General features: G+C 39.0%; 1 protein-coding gene across 1 annotated transcript in view; it reads left to right on the top strand.

Moving 5' to 3' along the window:
- Window positions 1-469, top strand: part of PHOX2B (paired like homeobox 2B) — a 3,160-nt gene extending 2,691 nt beyond the window's left edge. Inside the window, 2 exon segments of the mRNA XM_031943791.1 lie at window positions 1-276; window positions 278-469. The exon segment at window positions 1-276 is cut by the window's left edge and continues 48 nt beyond it. Coding sequence (XP_031799651.1) covers window positions 1-276; window positions 278-469 — 468 coding nt within the window.
- The last annotated feature ends 23,426 nt before the right edge of the window (window positions 470-23,895 follow it).

Raw genomic sequence — 23,895 nt, 5'->3', positions numbered from 1 at the left:
GCGGCGGCGGCCGCGGCCGCGGCCAAGAACGGCTCCTCGGGCAAGAAATCGGACGCGTCCCGGGACGACGAGAGCAAGGATGCCAAGAGCACGGACCCGGACAGCACGGGGGGCCCGGGGCCCAACCCTAACCCCACCCCGAGCTGCGGGGCGGGCGGTGGAGGCGGAGGAGGCCCCAGCCCCGCAGGTGCCCCGGGGGCGGCGGGGCCCGGAGGCCCGGGGGGCGAGCCCGGCAAGGGGGGCGCGGCGGCGGCGGCGGCTGCGGCGGCGGCTGCTGGCTGCGGCGGCGGCCGCGGCGGCTGCCGGGGGCCTGGCTGCGGCTGGGGGACCGGGACAAGGCTGGGCCCCCGGGCCCGGCCCCATCACTTCGATCCCAGATTCTCTCGGGGGCCCCTTCGCCAGCGTCCTGTCCTCCCTCCAGAGACCCAACGGCGCCAAAGCCGCCTTAGTAAAGAGCAGCATGTTCTGATCTGGGACCCAGCGGCAGCTGCGAAAACGAGCGGGCGAGCAAGGGGTCCGGCGGGCGAGTGGGCGGGCCCAGGGCTATTGTGTTTGCTGCTGCCGCGGCTCTTTCACCTCGAGCCAAAAATGATCACGATAAGAATTATGAGAAAATGGCGTCGCCCCCTTCTCCCCCGCCTCCTCCCCGAGCTTTCCCCAACAAACCAACCAACCTAGAAACTTTCGTGGGCCCGCACCTGCCAGGGGGCTGGGGCTTTGCGGGAAGGGGTCGGGCAGGGCTGGGGCGGGGCCGGAGGAGCAGGGGGAGCGGCGCTGCGGGGACTCTCAGGGGGCTGTGTCTGTGTGTCCGTGTGTGTCTGTTGGGGCGTGGATGGATGTGGATGTGTGTGGCCGGAGCGGGTTACAGGGAGAGACGGGGGAGGGGGCCCGGAACCACCTCGGTGAGCGACTGAAAACAAACAATAACCCAAAAAACACACACACCGAACGAAACCAAACCGACAGCGACAAAAGCCACACACGCAAAAAGAAACCCATCCGCTACAACGAAAACAAACAAACAAACTGCAAAACTACTGGAAAAGAATAAGGGGGGAGAGAAAAGAGGGGGTCCGGGAGGGAGGAGGATCACGGAGAAATGAGAGGAAGATGAGGCGGGAGGGGAAGGCTACTGTCTGCACTGGGCTGGGGAACGGGTCTTAGGACGCCCTCCCTTCGGACTCCCGGGAGAACGCGGGCCGACCTCGCCGGGGCCCTGCTCTTGGCGGGAGACCACCTGGCTGACATCACCCGGCCCCGCGCTACCCGCCGACGAGGTAAAAGTAGCAGTCATGCCGAGGGTCGAACTGGCTTTGTGAGATGTGGTCACTATATTCCTTTGGCTCCCGCATCCCGGGTCTGGAAAGTGGTGTCATTCTATTCAGAAGACATCAGCCGCCGGGCGAGGACCCCAAGCAGACTTGCAAAGGTCTCAGGTTGTCTGCCACCTGGCCTGCTTGCCACGCTCCCCTGTCTGGCCGCCCAGCGTCTCCGGTACCCTCCGTCACACTACTTCTCAAGCTACAAAACGAAACGCAAAACGAGCAGAACCAAACCCCGAATCTTCTCGGGCTTCTCATGCTCGAAAATTGCCCTACAAACGATTTTAATGGCCTTTTCACCTGTATTATCTGCAAAAGTATTTTTCCCCTGAGAGTGTTTCTTATTCTGCAGTCTCTCTCTTCTTTTTTCTTCCTTCCCCCCTCCCCCCCCGCAAATCCTCCTCCTTTTCTCTTCCTTCTTCTCCTCCACCAGCTTTTACTGAACTCTTAAAGCACTGATTTGATTTGATTTTTTCCTTTGCAGTCCATGCAACTGACTGCAGAGAAATGTACCGTGCAGGGAACAGTGCGCAAGGTCGCAGAGCCTGTTTGAATGTCCCTCTCCGGACTCACATCCTTTATGGTAGATGGGATGTATATTTATTATTACATTGTTCATGCAGTTTAGACCTACATCTCTGTTGGGATTTTTATTTTTATTTTAAAAGGCACAAATATAGATATTAGTTGAATGTCGATGCTTTAACTTTTTCTGTGTCTTTCTACAACTGTGTTTCTGTGACTCAATTGTATAGTGTTAATATCAGTACGAGATCGTCTACTCTAGTTGACCGTATAATGTTTTCCCTCCTCGTAGTCTCTTTGGCGTGTCTTTAATGGAGTAATAAAGTTCTCACGGGTTCCCTTCCTTTGCTTTAGAGAGACCATGGGATATATTTTTGTTATCAGTTGCATGTTTGTCCGATTTCTTTTCTCCCTGTTGGAATATGTTTGTGAGCATAATTGTCATAAGTTATGTTCAGGAGCTACAGATTTATTTATATGTGGTTATAATGAATGCTTCTATTTAAAAGGGAAATATTTCTACATGTGCATATAGTTTTCCAAGAGTGTACCATTAACTTGATTGTTGATAATAAAAACAAAAACAAGTCTAGCAGCGGAGTCCTGTCTTTTTCTTAAAGAAAAATCTTTTTAACGGATTAACACAGGAAAGAAGAAAATGTTTGAAGGTAGATGAACAAAAATAACAGCAAAAATAATAACTGCCATCTATTGCTGGAAGGTTTGCTAAGTGCCTTACATGCATTATCTCGAATAAGCAATCCGTTAGTGCCTACATACACTTTCTACCTACAATTTCTCATTTAAAAAACAGCAGTCAAGAGAAGTAATCAGGCTGTATGCAAACAGGATCCTGCTAGTCTGTGCTAATTAATCAGAGTAATAAAGGAAAACTAATCTACACATTATTCCTGTTTATATTTTGATAGTTCTTCCTCTTTACCTGAAGCCCTGGATGACTGATTGATTATATGTTATAATCTGCTCTTCTGTGTGGTTCTTCATGTGTGACTACCTGTACTGTGGAGACTATGGGTACTTTGTAGGATCAATAGCCCAGGAGCAGGGGCCTTCTGGGCAATGAATGAGGATGGTTCATTTCATCCCCAGCACCGTTCAGGAAATAAGCATATCTGGACTAGAAGAGCTCTTTCCCTTGAGTTCCCCCTACATCACCAAAACCTGCAGACCCAACAGCAACAGGGAAAATAATTAAGCTTCTTTCCCCCAGATATGGAATTGAAAACTAGACGGAGAGTTCTGTGGCAGTTATTCTTTGCTCCAAGGATATGCAATGAGCAAGAATTGGAACAATGAAGGAAAGTATAATTAAAAAGGAGAATTTCTGGATTAGAGCTAGAAACAGAGAAGGAGGAGACCAGGGGAATGAGGCCAAAAAGACTTCATCTGAGTAGGGATAAAAAAAAAAAAAAATCCAGCTTAGTTTTGTCACCAGCCGGGGTCAGGTTTCCACCAGCTCATTAACATCCCTCTTAAAAATGAAACCAGTGGTTAACCATTTAAAAAAAAAAAAAGTGAAAAGGACTAATTATCATAATTGGAACAAGCCTGGAAGAGGTGAAAGTACCCAGTCTTATCCTAAGGGTTGAATTGGCTTTGCGACATCTGGTCACTATCTGTTCCTTTGGCTTCAGTATCTTGGGTCTGGAAAATGATGTAATTCTATTTAGAATCAGTCCCCGCACTTCCAACCTTGATCCTGGTCTTAATAAATAATAATAATGATAAGTATTTCATTTTCATGTCTCTAGTTTGTGCTTCAATTTTGCAAAGGGATTTTTTTTTTAAAAGAAAAGAAAAACTCTTTAGACGTCTTTAAAAGTCAGTAAACCCTCCAGAAGAACAGTATTGTCTATGGACAATGGCTTTAATTGTTCTGGGCTGAAATTCCAGAGCCTCCCAGATCACTGAGACCCCAGCGTTTGACTATAAATACAACTTTGAGGGTCAGGAAGAGGCAAAGAGGGAAGGAATTTGTGGACAAAAAAGAAAGTTCCAGGTTAGGTATCCCTGGCATCCCAGACCAAAGGCCCTGAGGGCCACCAGAGGGATTAGGAAGTGACTGGGTTTTGCTAGCAGATCAGCTGGAATTGGCGTCTAGGAAAAAGGGGGGAAAGAAAGAGAAAGAAGAGAAAGAATGGATGGAGAAATGGTCAATAAAAAGTTCCACTTAGCGAAGGGACGAATATGAATGACTAGATATTGTGTCAAGTGTTTCTGGGAAGCCTCAGGGTCATAATTTACCTCCATCAGACCTTGACATTCCTGCCCTCCGCCCTTCCCTCCCCCTAAAAAAAAAATCCCTTAATTTGGAGGTTGCTAAAGAAAAAGATGCTGTTAGAAAGCATCCTCTCTGCCATATAAGAAAATCAAGAAAATTCTGTGCTACAGTTATGAGAAAGACATTCTCTTGGGCAGGGAATTGCAATATGTGTTTATATGATATATTCTCTCCCCCTTTCCCCTAAGAAATATTCTAGGTTATTTATTTATTGTCTCTGTCACCTCTGTTTTTCTTATTGAGCAGCAAAACAAAGAGCTAGTTTAAAACCTGAAATTAATAACTAAAACTAAAAGTAATGTCCTGACTAAGCGGAAGGCAATGTGTAATAGTGGTAACCCATTGGAAATATGGAGATCTGGATCATAGTCGCTGCTCTGCCCTTTTGTAGCTGTGTCACCTTGGGTGAGTGACTCAATCTCTCTGGGACGCAATGTCCTCAAATGCCAAATGAGCTGTTTGGACCTCAAGCTCCCCAAAGTCCTTCCAGCTCTGAAATTCTCTGTTTTTCTATCGTGTTATCTAGTGGCAGGACATTGTGTCTCTCCATCATCTGCTGGAGCTCTTCACAGTGTGAACAAGCTCACTTTCACTTTTCTTCTCCTTTGAAATTTCCATTTTGGCTCATCAAGGCATCCTTTTTCCTGGCAACTTCAGGACCACATGTGACTTCACAAAAGCAGCGCGATCTGCTGCCAGGGGGCTATCTTGAAGCCAAATCTTCATCAATATGGTAAGCCGCAGGAAGACTGAGAGTGGCTCCTGAGAGCTGATAACTGAGGCAACAGGAGATTATTGAAACTAGGAGAAATCACAACCTGGGTTCTTGCCTGTGGAAATCTTGGAGTTTTAGAAGTTCAATTAAAATGTTTAATAAATACTTATTATGTACAGAGTATCCTGATAGAAGCTCATAAATTACCTAGATAAACAGCATATAGTCCCTGCTCGCAAGGAACTTATACTCTTATAGTCAAGGAAATGAGTATAAGACTCAGATTTTCCTTGCGTATTCTCAAGGAAAATAAGATGGATGTAATATAAATTGAGCATGCGAGATATGTTAAATAGATACGGGGTACAATTTAAAGCCTATTGAAGGGAACTCAATTTTGGACAGCAGTAATATAGAAGCATCCAGGGGGTTCTGTAGATGGGATGTTGAATTCGAATCTTTCATCAGGCATTTATTTTGCTGGGCATTGCCTCAATCAAACTGAGACTTGTTAAAAACATTAGTTTAGAGTGTGGGGTACAACATAGCATTCTCATTCTGTTGTTAACTTGCATTCTTTTTTCCCAGTTTTTTCCCTTTTTTGATCTGTTTTTTCTTGTGCAGCAAGATAACTGTATAACTACGTATACATATATTGTATATAATTATGGAATATTACTGTTCTGTAAGAAATGACCAACAGGATGATTTCAGAAAGGCCTGGAGAGACTTACACGAACTGATGCTGAGTGAAATGAGCAGGACCAGGAGATCATTATATACTTCAACAACAATACTAGATGATGACCAGCTCTGATGGACCAGGCCATCCTCAGCAACGAGATCAACCAAATCATTTCCAATGGAGCAGTAATGAACTGAACCAACTATGCCCAGAGAAAGAACTTTGGGAGATGACTGAAAACCATTACATTGAATTCCCAATCCCTATATTTATGCACACCTGCATTTTTGATTTCCTTCACAAGCTAAATGTACAATATTTCCGAGTCTGATTCTTTTTGTACAGCAAAATAACGTTTTGGTCATGAATACTTATTGTGTATCTAATTTATATTTTAATGTATTTAACATCTACTGGTCATCCTGCCATCTAGAGGAGGGGGTGGGGGGTAAGAGGTGAAAAATTGGAACAAGAGGTTTGGCAATTGTTAACGCTGTAAAGTTATCCATGCATATAACCTGTAAATAAAAGGCTATTAAATAAAAAAATAAAATAAAAAAATAAATATAAACTAATAAAATAAAAAAAACATATATTGTATTTAACATATTTAACATGTATTGGATTACCTGCCATCTGGGGGAGTGGGTGGGGGAAAGGAGGAAATAATTTGAAACAGAAGGCTTTGCAAGGATCAATGTTGAAAAATTACCCATGCATATGTTTTGTAAATAAAAAGCTTTAATAAAAACAAAATTTTAAATAATATTAGTTTAAAAAGGCTTCCCACTGCAATAAGAGCCATCTCCTGATCTATATCTTGCCATTGCACCCAGATATGACTGGAGGAGAAAGTGAGACTAGTGACTTTGCTCAGCTCTCCCTGACTTAAATCCAATTCACTTGCATGTCATGGCATCTTTTCCCTGATGTCATCATGCTCTTCTATGAGAATGAAGGACAAACAACTTTGCTGTGTGATCCTGAGCAAGTTTTTTTAAAAACCTTATTTAGCTTCAGTTTCTGCATCTCTTAAAAGAAGGTAATAATATCTTTTAAATCCCAGAGTTCTTGTGAGAACACAATTAAATAACACACGTAAAGCACTATGTTATTGCCGTTGTTATTTTTTTAAGGTTTCATGGAAGAGGTGGTACTGGGTTTTGAGGGATAGGTAATATTTTAATATAATCATGGGCATTCCAGCCATAGGGCATGACGTGATCAAAGGTACAATTTTAAGAATCCTTGGATATAGTCAAGAGATTTGGAAAGCCACTCTTTAGTGCAATATCGGCTAGTTCCATATCAGATAGAAGAGATCTATTCAACTATATCAGGTAAAGGATAAGGTAAAGATCCTTGCTGAGATGGGGACCCAGGAAGACAGAGATGAGATTAGCTAGTTGTCAGTTTAACAGATGGCCCAGAAAAGTAGCATTGGGAGGATCCAGAAGAATATGGAACTTTAAGCCTAGCCAACGAGTTGCAGAAATATGGAAATAAAAGTTACTAAAAATTCACAGAGTTGGATCTGCCCCTTCCTGTGAGATCTTAGAAGCCCCTTAATTTCTCTGGCCTCAGTTTCCTCACCTGTAAAACGAGCAGTTCACATTTCTTTCCTCTTCTCAACAATGACTTTACGAGAAATCGACCTTATAAAGAGCCTGAAGAATGCATGAGATGTTTGGAAAGGGCCATAAAAGGGGAAACGTGAGGAAGAGAATTGTGAGCAAGAGTCAGGACAGCAGTCTGGAACATGAAGTACAGATCAGAACTCAGCAGGGTGTGGTGAGCATGTTTTCTGTATGGTAACATATTTATGTCTCTCAGCTTTTTCCCGGTAAGTGAACCAGACAGGGAGTAGCCGGGGGCATAGGACATGAAATGGAGAGCATTTACGTTTATGAAGTGAAGACTGTGAGAATAGATGTCAATATAGATGCTCATATATCATAGTCCTGACAGTTGCGATGGCAGAAGCATTAAGGTTTTCAAACAGTCCTCCCTTTCCTGCCTTTGGGTCCAGGTCCATTTCTGGACCTTTCCCAATATAAGGTGGTAGGGAAGGGATGATGGCTAAGGCTTGGTCATAAGAATACTGGAAAATTTTAATAGAAAGGGCCAAAGTGCAGAGTTCTCTGAACTCCTTGGACAAACAGCCACCATCTGGATCTAGACTATTTCTATGCAATAGCACCATTTCTAAAAGAACCTGTCACCTTGGTCTCAGTTTATTTTAACTAAAGGACCCAAGCAATTATGAATGATGAGGAGTTCCAGCTCCAGTAGGTTCCCTGTTTAGGACACTGACATGTCCAGTTTCCATGACTGTCCAGGTTGTTTAAAATAAAAATGAATTCCTTCCATCTCTTGGAATCCCAGTTTCCTCTGACACCAGGTCCTGAATCCCCCTTAAGGATTTGTTCTAACAATACTAACAACTTGATGTTAGTTGTTTAAATGACCGATGTTGTTTTCTTAATATTTTCTGTTTCATTATCTGCATACAAGATGCATCCCTCCCGATAGAAGGAAAGCCCCTTGAGGACAGGGACCATTTGTTTTGCCCTTATGTTCCCATTATCTAGGAGAGTGCTTTATAACCAGAAGGCAATTAGTAAAGGGTTGTTCAGCTGAATTATATTGAAGAACAAATAAGCCTCTCTGACTCACAGAAAACAAAAATCTCTAAAATAAAAACAAAGTTTAAAAGGCCAGTCGCTCAGATTTATCAGCTGCAGGGAGGAGGTAGTCAGGAAACAAGAGAGTAAGGATGATTCAGCTGTCTTAACAGACCATTTTCAAAAGGTTAGGGAGGGAGAAAAAAACCACTTGATTCAGTTGACTGGCACCATTTTGATCAGAGGCTGTCTCTGTTTTAGTCATTAGAATGTCCCAGGGACAACTGTTTCCACAACAATTTTTAAGCTTCCAAATTGCTTCTTTTACATTTTATATTAAAGCTTTTTTTTTTTTTTTAAACCAGAGCCACTTCTGAATTTCCTTCCTTATCCGCCCCCACACTGTGAGCCTTCTCTCCTAACAAAGAAGAACAATTAAGCAAAATCAACCAATTTAGCAACTATGTCTGTCAAGGTTTGCAATACTCTATAATTGTGATTCCCCACTTCTCCAAATAAAGAAGAGAGATGCATTTTCTGATTTTTTTCTCCTCAAGAGATTCAAGATCAGTCATTAAAATCACCCAGCTAGGGGAATCTCTCCTTCGTGTTTATATTATTACAGTAATGTATTTTGCTTTTCTGGTCAATCAAACAATAAGCTTTTATGAAGTACCTGGGATGTGCCCCCTAGCTCAGCACTGAGAATACAAAGAAAAAAGTTCCTACCCTCAAGGAGTTTATATTTCATTGGGAGACAATGTGTATGCTTATAAATATAGTATATAAAAACAAATAATTTTTGTGAGAATGTATCAGCAGTTGGAGAGATGAGGAAAGGTCTCATGTCGGACAGAACACTTGAATTGGGTTTCGATGAAAACCAAGAATTCCAAGATGAGAATGAGGAAGTAATATTTTCTAAGCTTAGGGGACAGCATGAGCAAAAGTGTAAAGATGGAAGGATGGGACATTGTTCATGAGTAACAACAGCCAGAAGCCCAGTTTGACTGGATTGTAGAGTGCCTGGAGAGGAATATTATGAAAAAAGCTTTGAAAGGTCATGCAAGGCTCAGTGACAAACAGAAAAGTCTGCTAGATGTTCTAGGGAGACCTGAGCATTTACTGAGCATGGGCAGACCTATTCTAAAGGAGTATCATTTTGGCAGCTATGGATGGAGGATAGATTGACAGAGGGGAAACTTAAACCAGGGAGATAACTTAGATGTTGGAATAGAATGGGCAAGACGACCTGAACTAAGGGGATGAATGCAAAAGATACTACAGAGGTAGAATCCACATGAGTTCATAACTGACTATGGGAAGGAAAGAGAGGGAAAAATCAAGGATCAATTTGTACAAGTCTTTCCATGTTTCTCTGATTTTCTGTTATTGGTACAATGAGATTCTACATCTATGTGCCATAATTTGTTTTGCCACCCTCCAGTCAATCTCCAGTTACTCATAGTTTCTGGGCTTTTTCATCACCAGAAGGAATATTGTTATGAATAGTTTATTTTGTGTAGGGACCTTTCTTTCTGTCATTAACCTCCTTGGGATTCCAAGAGGTAGTGGTAAGAGAAGCATTCCACATTTAGTAGACCCAAAGGAATGGCTTTGAAATGTAGGAGTTATTCATCTTTTTTGTGTGTGTGTCGTGGTCCTTATCAGCAAGAAGTTTGATGAAATCTATAAACTCCTTCTTAGAATGTTTTAAATGCATACAATAATCTAATTTATATTTTAATATATTTAACATCTACTGGTCATCCTGCCATCTGGGGGAGGAGGTGGGGGATAAGAAGTGAAAAACTGGAACAAGAGGTTTGGCAATTGTTAACACTGTAAAGTTACCCATACATATAACCTGTAAATAAAAGGATATTAAATAAAAAAAAATAAATGCATACAATAACGTTGGTGGGATTAAAAAGGAAACCTATTCTATTGAAATACAGTTATCAAAATATAAAGTTTAAAAAAATAATTTCAAGATCCCAGGTTAAGGAACTCTCCTCTAAAGGAACTTTAGTCTCTGTGACAGTCAAAAATGTCTCTGCTCATTTTGGGGAGCTTCCTACAGTCTTTCACTTTCCACCATAGAGATGGCTCTCTACTTTCTCCTACTCACAAAGATCTCTGACTTGACTAACCCATAAGTAGAATGTAAAAAGAACACGATTAGTTCTTGGAAGAGTGGATCAGAAAAAACAGCTCTTTGTCTCTTTGTGCTCTTCGGGTCTCTCTGTCTCTCTTTTCTTCTCGCTGTGTATGTATATACATTATGTACATATATGTTATATATATACACACATGTACATCTATGTTAGCAACTATATTTAGCCATTTTTAAAATAAAGAAAGGTGAACTCCATTCAACCAGCTAGGATCAGTCTTTTAGCCTTCAGTTTATAGACTATCAACTATAAACGGCAATCAACTCTCACTCAGGATCATTCAGGGAGGGTCCTAATATGATTGGCACAATGACAGACCCTGGGGTTAGAACTTAGAATTATTCTGTTCTCCACCTTTCACCCAACCAGTTCCCTGAGGTTATGCTTCAACCTCAGCATCATGCTAGAAAGAGGAAAGGAAGTATGATATTAGGAACAAATGACCCCATTCATTGCAGTTCTATAGCCATCTCAGCTTCATTTTGTATAAATTTGATTTCTTGGTCTTGCTTAAGGCAGAATAACAATGATAACAACAATAACAATAATGAGAGTCCAGGAAAAAAGACTGTAAAATGTTATCTTTTTTTCTTAACTAACTATACATCTCTAGAGAATATTAGAATAAGTGTTCCAATAAAAATTTAAAAGAAAAATTAATCTTTGAAGTAAATAACAACTCACTCCATATTTTTTAAAAAGTAATTTCCAATATTGTTTTAAGAAGTTTGAGGTTTTGAATTATTCAGCTCATTTCAAAAGCTACTAAAAATGACCTCATCAGAGAACAATTACACATAGAAAGTTATCTTTAACCCCTATTTCACCACATGTAGCATTCATTATATAAGTGTAAGGTCCACAAGCCAAATCTTAAGTGGTTCCCTCTGGCACTTGGATGAAATACAAAATCCTTTATATTTCATTTGATCCATTCATAACGGAGCTCTAGTATAAACCCAATTTAATTTCAGTGTAACCCTCCTACTTTTCTAAAATCATTGCATCTTTTTCCCTTTCTCTCAGTTTCCATTGCACTTTCTCTTCCCAAACTTTTTGTTCCACCTCCAGACTCTGGGAGTTTAACACAGGCTATCTCCTTTGCACAGAAGACATTCTCACTTCTAAGATTGTTAAACTTGGAATAAGAAAGACCTGGAAGAATTACAAATCCCATCACTGGCACTTGTTAGTTCTGCGATAATAAAAACCACAATAATAATGAGAGCTAAGAAAAAATTGTAAAATACTACTTTTTTCTTAACCAGTTATGCATAGCTAAAGAATATTAGACTAAATACTCTAATAAAAATTAAGAAGAAAAATATAATTACAACTTAGATGGTAACCTCCTTGAAGGAAAGGATTGGCTTTTTGTTTTGTTTTGTTTTGGATTTTTTTTTTTTGCCTCTTTTTTTCTATCTCCCCAATGCTTAGCACAGGACCTGGCACATAGTAGGTATTTAATGTGTATTAATGGAGGATCAAGCAGGCAATAGTTATGAGAGTTGGCATTTGAACCATGTCTTCTGGAGGCAGAAGCTCTTTCCATGGCATATTCAGGTTCTTGTCCCAAAGTAGTTTTTCTCTATAGGATAAGGATAAGGAAAAACCCACAATTTGATAAATGTCCTAAATGGAGAAATCCTTGTGAAAGCATAGGCTCAGACATGAGAAAATCGGGAGGAATTATCTCTCTTGTTTATTCTCTCATTTGGCAAAGTCACACTATTCTCAGTCACAGAGATGGGAGAAGTAATTTGCTTCTGTCTTAAATTCACCCATGCCATTAATCTAGACTCTTCACAGAACCATCAAACAAGGCATGCCAAAAGGCAGACAATCTTCCCTGGAAGGAGAATGGCTCTTTCCTCTTCACGTGACTCAAGGGCATCTCAAGGACACTTTCAAACTATGTGACCCTAGGCAAGCCACTTTACTCTGCTTTCCTCAGTTTCCTCTTCTGTAAATGTACTGGAGAAGGAAATAGCAACCACTTTCTTGCCAAGAAAATCCCAAATGGGGTCATAAAAAATTAGACCCTACTGAAACTGACTGAACAGTTAGGGGGACATGTATGCACATTTCATGATAGCATGTCATACTAATAAATGTTTTTTGAATATAGAAAAATAATTATTCAATTGCATGATTTGTTATTATATTTGATATGCCAAACTGTCAAATGAATGCCAGAAGAATGAATTACCTCTTAAGGCTTGGGCATATATAGCAGGAACCCATGTCTGTGCCATTGAGAGGGTAAGTGATTTTCAAGGATCACATAATGGTATTTTTCAAAGTTGATACTTAAACCAAGTTCTTTCTACACCAGAAGTTAGCTCTATTCCTTATCTTGGTTTAAGTATTAAGACAGACATGTGTTTCTTTATATTTATTATTTAAGTTTATGTTTTAAGAAAAGCTTAATTGTTGATATTTAAGGTTAACTTTACTTCTTTTGTTTCTCTAGTATAATGAATAAAAATAATGTCCTTTATAGTAAAATAGTCAAAATAATCTTAAGGTAATTCATTCTTCTGGCATTCATATTCATTCTTCAATGTAGGGAGCTTCCCAGAAATGCCACTTTTCTGAAGATTGGAGATAAGGGGGCAGCTAAGTGGCACAGTGGGTAGAGAACTAGTCCCTGAAGTCAAGAGGACCTGAATTCAGATCTGGTCTCAGACACTTAACACTTTCTAGCTGTGTGACCTTGGACAAATCACTTAACCCCAATTGTCTCAGGAGAAAAAAAAAAAGAATGGAAATAAGCAAATGTTCTTCAATAGTTTTCTGTATTGTATTAAAGTATAGAACAAAGGAGGGGATGAGCAGAACGATTTTATAGCATTTATGCTCAGAATTTTTAAGAGTCAGATATTTCTTGATTATTTTATCTCTGGGGAGCTTCCTACACTGAAGAAAGCACAGGTTAGCATTAAAAATGAATGCTATAAAATACCAGTAATTTATACATATAGGTTTTAAAATTCATATATTTGAAAACAATTTTAAATTATTATGAATATTAAATCCACATATATTTATAATTCACATAATTTAAATGAATGTATTTTATATATCCGTTTAAAAGTGTTCTATAGTAGACATGAATCAATGACTCTTGACCAAGGACTGTGTTTTTGGGAAAACACAGATTGCATGAATATTTTGAACCCCCACTGGTCGGATTGGAGAGTGGGGAGAAAGAGAGCCTTGTGCTGACCACAGTGGAGCTTCAGCAGGCTCCCTCCTGACTGATTCTATTTAAGCCAGCAGGACTGAATGACAGAGATATCCTCAGCCAGGACTCGGCACCCAGCACAGTCCTAAGGAAGGATGAGGATTGAGTTTCATTTGGGAAAAACTAATAATAGAAGCTTTGCAAAGTATTTTACATACATTATTTTGTTTGCTCCTTACAATAATTCTTTGAAGTAGGTATTAATTATCATGGGTACCTAAGAGATGAAGAAACTAAGACTTAGGGAAGATGTGATCTGCCCAGAGTCATAGTTAGTCAGTGTCCGAGTAGGATTTGAATTCAGGTCTTCTCACTCCAAATCTAATGGTTCTTTGGACTAGTTGTCACTATAAACTCGTGCTTTGTCCAGTTAACCTTCTTTCTCTCCATGCTTGGATGCTCTCCGGGGAGAGGAACAACTCATCAGTCCCTAGTGGGTATGTTTCCTTCCATCTCATATAAATTGAATCAATACTACAATAGGCAACTGGGATGGAAGCACCCATCCTGAAAGCCAGGCTAGTTTTGGAGATTCAGCCTCCTGAGAAGAAGAGTATGATTCTAGCTTCTGTTCAAATCATAGAATCAGAGGTTCTGATTGAAATGGAATTTAGGGGTTCAAATACAACCCCCTCATTTTATAAGGAGAGGAAATGATTTCTCCCAAGTTCATACAGATAATAAAGTATCAGGAACACGAATTAAATCCAAGTTTTCCTGACTCCAAATCAAACATCACTTTTCCAGGGCCATAAATGTAAAGTTTTAGACTTGGGAATTTAACCTATAATTTCTAATGCCAAATAAGGTGTCCATTAAGCAACATTGCCTTCCCATCATAGGTTACATCTAGTTTGGGGGCAGCATGGTCTCCAAACACCACTTTATAAGCCCAGTACTCCCTCCCTGTCCTTCAGAGGCGCACTGGACAAATGACCAAAGAGCCAATCATCTGGAATGGGGACTAGACAAGTAAGTAGGAGACAGTAGTGGGGAAATCACACAACCGTGGCCATTTTCTAGGATTATACTGCATATAAATAAACTTAACATGGAAAACTAATACAATAAAAGTATTCCTTCCCTCCTTCTCCCCCTCCCACTTCCTCTCTGCAGAACGGCATTCTGGAAATATTGATTTGCCCAAGTAACACTTAGAAACGGAAGATTTGGTAAATCAGACCCAGAGGAGCCAGGCCTGGGCTGGTGGCTGTCAAAGAAATATTAGCATTAAGTTCTCTGGCAAGCCGATCATTTCCAGCCCTGAGTGGGGACAGCAGCAGCATTAGGCAGCCCAGACCTTCTAAATGTTCCGATCAATTCACAGAAGCACTTTCAAAGGATACAAATCAACATGTGACCTTTCCAAAAGATTGTAGCATCAGAAAGCAACAGATGAGTTTTTCAGAGAGAGAATCCCATCAGCGTGAGAGCAAATGCCTCCATTGCAATTAGAAATGGCTGTGGAAAAATGTATATGAGGGGGACTGAGTGGCATGTCCCTCAGATTTTGAAGTGTGTCTAAATTCATCCCCCCATTATTTTTCACATTTTAAAAATTAATTTATATATCCCCAGTGTCAGTTCAAAAGCTCCTTGAGCTTTTGAGGCAAACTTTCATATTTTTTTCTCTTTCAGTCCCAAATACCCAGCAGGAAATAAGTATTTAAGAACAAAAATAAGTACTTACAAAAAAAGTAATTAAGAAGTGGGTACTTCATCCAACCATTCTGGAGAGCAATTTGGAATTATGCTCAAAAAGTTATCAAACTGTGCATACCCTTTGATCCAGCAGTGTTACTACTGGGCTTATATCCCAAAGAGATACTAAAGAAGGGGAAGGGACCTGTATGTGCCAAAATGTTTGTGGCAGCCCTGTTTGTAGTGGCCAGAAACTGGAAACTGAGTGGATGCCCATCAGTTGGAGAATGGCTGAATAAATTGTGGTATATGAATATTATGGAATATTATTATTCGGTAAGAAATGACCAACAGGATGATTTCAGAAAGGCCTGGAGAGACTTACACGAACTGATGCTGAGTGAAATGAGCAGGACCAGGAGATCATTATATATTTGAACAACAATACTATATGATGACCAGTTCTGATGGACCTGGCCATCCTCAGCAACGAGATCAACCAAATCAGTTCCAATGGAGCAGTAATGAACTGAACCAGCTACGCCCAGAGAAAGAACTCTGGGAGATGACTAAGAACCATTACAGTGAATTCCCAATCCCTATATTTTTGCCCACCTGCATTTTTGATTTCCTTCACGAGCTAATTGTACAATATTTCAGAGTCTGATTCTTTTTGTACAGCAAAATAACGTTTTGGTCATGTATACTTATTATGTATCTAATTTATATTTTAATATATTTAACATCTACTGGTCATCCTGCCATCTGGGGGAGTGGGTGGGGGGTAAGAGGTGAAAAATTGGAACAAGAGGTTTGGCAGTTGTTAATGCTGTAAAATTACCCACGCATATAACTTGTAAATAAAAAGCTATGAAAAAAAAAGAAGAAGTGGGTACTTAAAAGAAACAATTGTTGAGTTGATGTGAGAGGGGCAGTGGGACATTCCGGAAAGACATTCCATTTGGAGTCAGAGAATCTGGTTTCAATCTCAGTTCCACTATTTACAACCTATGTGAGTTCCAACAGGTTATTTTCCCTCTGAGTCTGCAAATCTGTAATTTGTAAATGGTATAGCTCATTAAGAAAAAAACAGCTTATTCTTTGTTAATGACTTAAAAAAGATCAACCGAGATAATATTTAATATTTGCAAAGTGCTTAGCACAGTGCTTGGCAAACAGTAGGTGATTAATAAATGCCTATTTGCTTCCCCTCATTTACTTAAAAAAAAGATACTTTACATTTTTCTAATTGTCTTCAGTATTAAAAGATTTTTGGTCTTTGTGCCCATAAAAGTTTACAGTCTTACTTCCTATCTTTATCCATAGTTACGGCTTTTAGATGAATATTGATGGCATGGTCATACCAAGGTCTCATGAACTGCCTTCTTCATCATGGAGAACTAAGAAAAAGGGGCATTATAATTAGTATTGTTTTTCTATTCCTTATTTCCATTCCTAATCCATCTCCACAAGAAACTATGACAAAAGTTAATTCAAAAGAAGAATTAACCCTCTTTGTGGACTTTCTCAAGCTTTGAATTTCTTCTATAGAACTGTAACTTGCCCCTATTCCCACAGAGAATGTGTGCCAGAAGCAGAATTTGAATTCAAGTCAGGAAGACCAGTCTTCCAGAAATTATACCAGCTGCTCACTAGAGATGCATTTGTTTAAACACATAAACACATTTTAATTTATTAAATGGCTGTGATTGCATCCACAAATCTCTTCTTACACTCCTAAGTTGGAAAGAAAAATATGAACTAAAGCAAAGCTCATGGATTTGTTCAATTTTTTTCTTTTTGGTTCTGGCACTGGCCTGAATTTGCTTTGGCAAAACAAATATCCTTAGAATAAGCTAATTGATGTGTTACTTTGCCTTCTTTGAATAAAGGATCAAATTATGGTAATAATAAAATGTAAGATTTATTATATAGCACTTTAAGGTCTTTGGAGAGCTTTATGTATGTTATCTCATTTGATCTCATAATATCTCTGTGAAGTAGGTGCTATTATTATCTCCATTTTATACATACAAAGTGAGACAGAGATTAAGTGACTAGCCCTGTGTCATACAGCTAGTAAGCTTCCTTTGCTGGAAAGAATTCCAGTCTTTCTTAGTCCAAGACCAATGTTCTCCAATGCCTTCTCTGTCTCTAGCACTGAACTAGGCACTTTACAAATATCTCATTTGATTCTTTTTTTTTTTATAAAGTTACTGACAATTATTCTTTGCATGTTTTTATATTTTGTATTTTATTTTTCTCCAGTTACATGAAAAATAATTTTAACATTGGTTTTTAAAATTTTGAGTTTCAGATTCTTTGTCTTCCTCCCTCTCTACCCCACCTCACCCTCCCAAATCTGTTGAGAATCCAGGTAATTAAATACAGGTTATATATTTTATTTGATTCTTAAAACCATCCTATGAATTACTTGCTATTATAATCTCTACTTTACAGTTGAGGAAACTGAGGAAGACAACAGAAAAAGTGCTTTATGGAAGTTTTGCAGATAGACTCAATAATATACCTGGAGCAATTTTCAGTTCTTATTTTTTTTCCTGAGGCAATTGGGGTTAAGTGACTTCCCAGGGTCATACAACTAGAAAGTGTTAAGTATCTGAGATCAGATTTGAACTCAGGTTCTCCTGATTTCAGGGCTGGTGCTCTATTCACTCTGCCACTTAGCTGCTCCGCATTTTTCAATTCTTTATGAATTCTTGATCAATCCTTGTAACAACAGCTCAAGTGGAAAATAGCACAGAACATCAGCAGCTTAAACAGGTGAATTTCTTGGGAGGAGTCTTTATTCTAAATGATGTTCAGGATTTTTCATAACTTAATTTTTAAAAAATACCCATCCAAATTTGGAACTGAACATGAATCATTAAATGTAGAGTTATTGTCCAGAATAGATAGCTAATCACATCCTGAAAGGGTCAGACCCAAAGGTATCGGTGCTGATTGGACTCCCTAAGGAAACCATAAGTTTGCCCTACTTTGAAAGTATAAAAGGCTTTGTTGATTGATTATTGAGAAAACAAGGGGGACAAAATGCTTGGTGAGATCACAAAGACTGACCAACACACATTCTATTTCAAATTCAATTTAGCAGGAAAAAAATTCTTAATGTTCTGTAATTTCTAACCTTAAAGCTATAGACAAACCATCTGCTGTACCTCTGAGCTCTCTGTCTCAAGCTCTCCCCTCACTCTTTTCAACCACCTTTGTCTATCTCTCTGTTTCTCTCTGTCTGTGTCAATCTCTCTGTCTCAGTTTTTCTCAGTCTCTTTCTGTCTCTCCAACTCTGTCTGTCTTACTGAGAATATCCACTGAACTCCACAGGAGCTTCTGCAGGATTGAAGAATAATGTTCTAAGGATGGAAGTTATAACATGAAGCATCTCCTGATCGCTTTCTTCTTAGATCATATTTATGCGCTGGGAAACAATGCCCAAAGATTCTCCCCATTATTTTTTTATTAAAAATATTTTATTAATCCATTTTATTTTTATACTGGAGGAATTTCCCAATACTGTAATCCTGTTCCTCATAGTACTCTCCCTTACAATTAAAAAATAAATAAAACCAAAACTAAAACTTGCAAACAACCATTTAAAACAAAACTTGCCAATACAGAGACCATGACTGAGGGGACATATAATATATGACTATAGTCCACTACCTCTCTGGAAAAAAAGGAAGTGTATTTCAACAGTAGTAATTTGGAACCAAGGTTTCATTGGATATGAATTCTCTTATCTTTTAGAATTGTCGTTTTCCATTATTGTAGTTGTTTATATTTGTTTGCTTCTGCTTTCTTGTTATGCCTTTCTTCTTACACTCTTCCCAAGCTTCTCTAGGTTTCTTATATTGGCCAGGCAAAAATATTTCATTGTATTCACATACCTTAGCTCTTTCACAACCAAAGGGCACATTCTCTAGGTCCAGATTATGGCTTCTACCAAAATTTAACCAAAAAAAAAAGTTGGATTGCTATAGTTCATATCCCGGGTACATGGAACTCTGCATTTCTCCCACTGAGTGTGCAAATGTTGGATAAAGAAGGACTCTAGAGAGAAATAAACTAAAGCTTAGCTAGGAGAGTCTGTCTGCTGACTTGGAGTCATTCTAACTACTCTGCTTAGTGTTTTATGATTCCAGCCACAACTTACTTTGTGACTTTGCTGTAAGGAAAGTACCTTGGGATCTTAAAGCATTAATATAAATGTGAGCCATTGGTATGGGCAATAAAGCAGTGTAGAGAAGAGTATTTGTGCACCCTCCCCTTCTTCCTGATTTTCCTTCCCTCACAATCTTCATTGCTTGCAGGGATCTGCTGATGAGTGACTGAAGAAATAGAACATAAAGATTCATAAAATATTGGATCCTGCCTCAGTGTGGTTTAGTGAAAAGAACTCTTGATTGGGAGGTGTGAATCCTGGACTTGCTAAAACTTCCGGTGTGATCTCGAGGAAGCACTTTCTTGCCTTTGGGCTATAGTTTCCTCAAATAAGGGAAAAGGGATTGAGTTCCCACAAAGTGTTCTGGATCAGGATGTTCCTAAAAATTTTGAGTCATTTAGACAGGACTGGTGCTAGGATAATTTGGATAGTAATTTCTAATTCTAATTCTAAATCTAAATTTCAATTCAAAGAAATTCAGTTCAATTTTACAATTGAGCCCCTGAGGCAGATGGGTGTCAGGAGCCTGGAGTCAGAAAGATCCAAGTGGCTTCAGACTTTTACTAGCTGTGTGAGCCTGGGCAAGTCACTTAATCCTGTTTGCCTCAGTTTCCTCATCTGTAAAATGAGTTAGAAAAAGGAATGGCAACCCCCTCCAATATATTCTTGCCAATAAAACCCCAAATGGGTCCTGAAGGATTAGACATGAATGAAATGATTGAATAAAAACAAAATGACAACATTAAGTTTGTACTATATACTATGTATTGGGCTGTGTGAGATACAAAAAGTCCTTGCCCTCAAGGAACTAATATTCTACTAGTGCTTGTGTACCAACACAAATCCAATACAAGGAAAATTGGGAAATGTGAATTAACTAGTAATTAGGGGAATTAGGACATATTTCTAGGAGGAGATAGTATTTGAGTCTTTAAGGAAAGCAAGGTGAAAAGGAAGTACATTCTAGGCATGGGGTTCTAGGCAAATGTGGGAGATGGACCATTTGAATCTGGAGAGTGTCTAGCAGTAGAAGTCTATTCTGCCTGGAATTAGCTAAAGGGAGCCATTAAAAAAAAGAAGAGCCAGATTGTCTAGTGCCTTAAGTTACCAGGTTTATTGAATTCATGTTTTGTCTAATAGATCCCAGCTTTTTAAACTGTATTGTATATGGGGTATTGTAACTGAACATGAAAGTCATGAAATTATGGCCTGTTATCAGTGAATGTTTGATTGGTATACCTGTTTTCTATACCTACATGCCTGGGGTCAAGGAAAAATTTCTAGGGTGAAAAGGGGTGGTGAGTGTCAAAAGTTTAAGAAGCCCAGTCAAATGGATAATGGGGAGCCATTGAATGTTTTTGAGCAGAAAAGTGACATGGTTATCCCTGTGAATAGGATGATCATTCTGGCAGCTAGAAGCAGGGAAGCTACCAAAAGTTGAAGTGAGAGATATGGAGGGAAGTAAGATAGAAATGGACGCCTGTGGGAGACATTGAGAAGCATCATCCTCCAAAGACTTGAGGATTTACTGGACCTTGGGGGTCGGGAGGAGAGGAAGGAAAATCCCTTGCTTCTTTGCCTTTGGCTGCCTACCCCATTCCCCGAGTCTTCCTTCATCTCCCAATCCTCTGGCTCCCTACCCAGGACCTTCTCTTGCCTTTAGGAGGCTGAAAAGTTCTCTGTTCCCTCCCTCCCCCACCCTTGGCAGGCTTTGCAGGAGAGAATTCTCCCTTTCTAAGATCCCCATTGAAGCAAGCAGGAACTTGGATCCGTGCTGGGACACATGGATCCTTAATGAGCTTTCCCCAGGTCCCTGGAGTGGTGTGCCCCCACTCTGGGGCCACCTACACTGTGCAAACACAAGGGTCAGCCCTGGCTAAGGCTCGCCTTCCACAGACCCCTCTCCTCTCCAAGAGGGAGTTAGTTCAACACTAAATCACCCCTGCCACACATGCAGCCCACTTCAGGGAAGGCTGACTTTCCAACCAATTACTTCCCTTGAAACCCCCCAAACGTAATTTTGTTTATTATTAAAATTTTCCAATAATAAATATATCTTCCCCATTAAGTAACCCATTATTCTTCTCCAAAACAAACAGTGAGCTGGAATTACTAGACACTGCTTATATTAAATTGTTGCTTAATAAATTAAAACTCCTATGGTTATGAATAAACTAGGTCATCTGCACATTTTGTAAATTAGTAGTTTCCTTTATTTATCCTCCCTTGGCCAAAGCTGAGTTGGGAGTGGGGGTGGGGGTTGGGGAGGGTCGAAGCAAAATTACCATCATTATTGTTTTATTACTTTCGAGCAAAGTGGTACTCACTGCATTGAAATAACAGTTTAAAATAAACCACTCAATCTAATACAATGGAATCAATATTGTTAAGTATCAATCAATAAGTATTAAATTTATAGACTATACTATAAGTATTTTTAGTCAAATTAGAGTTTATAATCACTCCATAAACCACTAGATTTTAAGCTACATGAGGGAGGACAGAGAGGGTTATCTGAACTTTAAAGCTTTTACCTCGTCTGAGATTATCTCGTCCATAATCTGTAAAAAATTGAAGGGCCTCCAAAATATAAAGGACTCCTAATAGGACTTCCATCTGGCAAAGCGGATCCCAGCCCATCTTTGACATATTAATACATCCTTAATAACTGCTTCAGACTCTGAGAGGTTAAATGTCTTGCTCAAGGTCAGATTCTGCAAGCTTGAACTCAGATCTTCCTGTGTCAAATTCAGTTGTTCATCCACCAAGCCCCATGTTATTTATCTGGAGGAGAGGTGGGACATGACTAAGCACAGTCCTCCCTAATTTAATTAATTTATAGGTTCAATTAACTTAAAAATCCAATTAACTTACTCTAGTGATGTGATTGGTCCTCTCCGAGAATGAAGGATGAACAACAATTTATCTACTCTGAACACAGAAGGGACTTAAATGTTTGATAAACTGCTTTGAATTCTACATTTTCAAAAATATTTGAAGTCCAGTGGCCTATAGAATTTGAAGAAGTTGTTGTTTGCATTCTATGGTTCTACTAATGTTCTGATAGTTGCCAGGTGCTCTCCATCATTTTAAGCAGCTTGTCCTGTTTTCCTAGAACTTAAGTGCTTGTTGACCCACCTTTTTTTCTTTTTTTCATTGAACAAGATGAGAAGAAACTGTATTTCCATATAAATTTTCTCACCGAATTGTATAACTTTATTTACACATATTGGATTAACATATATAACATATTAATTTCTTACTAAACACTAATATTTTATTATATTTACATACCATAATTTATTTTCCACTATTCTTCAACTATAGACACCCTCTTTATTTCCATTTCTTTGCTAATGCAATAAATTCTGCCATAACTTATTTAATCTATATTGAACCTTTGTTGTTGTCTTTGACCTTCTTGGGATGTATGCCCAGTAGTGGAATTCCCGGGTCAAAAGTTATGTACAATTTTGTTGTTCTTTTTGCATAATTCTAAATTGGCTTCCAGAACCCCAACCCCAGAATTTTAATAGAATAACAATTTCAGAATGGTAAGAGTCATCAGAGTTTATCAAGTTCAATCTCTGGACTGAATCTATTTACACAATTCTCTACAAGGGTTTAGTGAACCTTCACTTGAAAACCTCCAGTGATATGATTCATTGTGTCCAGAGGCAGCCCAATCTATATTTGCAAAGTTCTCATTATTAGGAAATTTACATGGCCAAAATCTATCCCTCTGAATTTTCTGTTCCTTGCTCAAAATTTTTTCTTCTGGAGTTCAAAAATCAAATTCCTTATTCCTTATGACTGCCCTTGAAATGCTGGAAGATGGCTATTCCATCCTCTCTAAGTTTTCTTTTCTCCAGGTTTCTCCATAGTTTCTTAAACGGATTCTTCGATAGCACACTTTCTAGGGCTCTTACCAGGCTGATTGCTCTCTTGTAAACACCCTCCAATTGGTCAATACTTCTCCTAAAACATGGCACCCAAAATTGAACACAATATGATGTAATAACCTAAAGCAGAATACAATACTTTCAGTATAGAATATGATATTTTCTTTGTTATGTGTATCATACTTCTATTAGTAATGACACAGACAGAATTCAATTTTTAAAAATTCCCATACTTTTATGTTATAAGTTAACAGATGTAAAGCACTTTACCAATCTCAAAACATTATATAAATGATACCTATTAGTATTATCTTACAAGTTGATTCCAACTGAGTTGTAGCCTGTAGAAATACTCAATTTTTTCCCCCACATGAATTATTTTCTCCTATTTAATATGTTTATAATTGATCATTTTGAACCCAATTTTAGGACCTTACATTTCTCTCTATTAAATTTTCTTTTATTAGTCTGATTCAAAAGATTCTAATCTACTGATATATTTTGGGTCATAATTTTGTTTTGTAATTATCCCTGATCAGGTTCATGTCATTTTTAAATTTGATATACATACC

This window comes from Sarcophilus harrisii, chromosome 6 (genome assembly GCF_902635505.1).
Source record: "Sarcophilus harrisii chromosome 6, mSarHar1.11, whole genome shotgun sequence".
NCBI lineage: Eukaryota > Metazoa > Chordata > Mammalia > Dasyuromorphia > Dasyuridae > Sarcophilus > Sarcophilus harrisii.
Note: the sequence above shows the minus strand (reverse complement) of the source record. Positions and strands in the feature narration are given on the sequence as shown.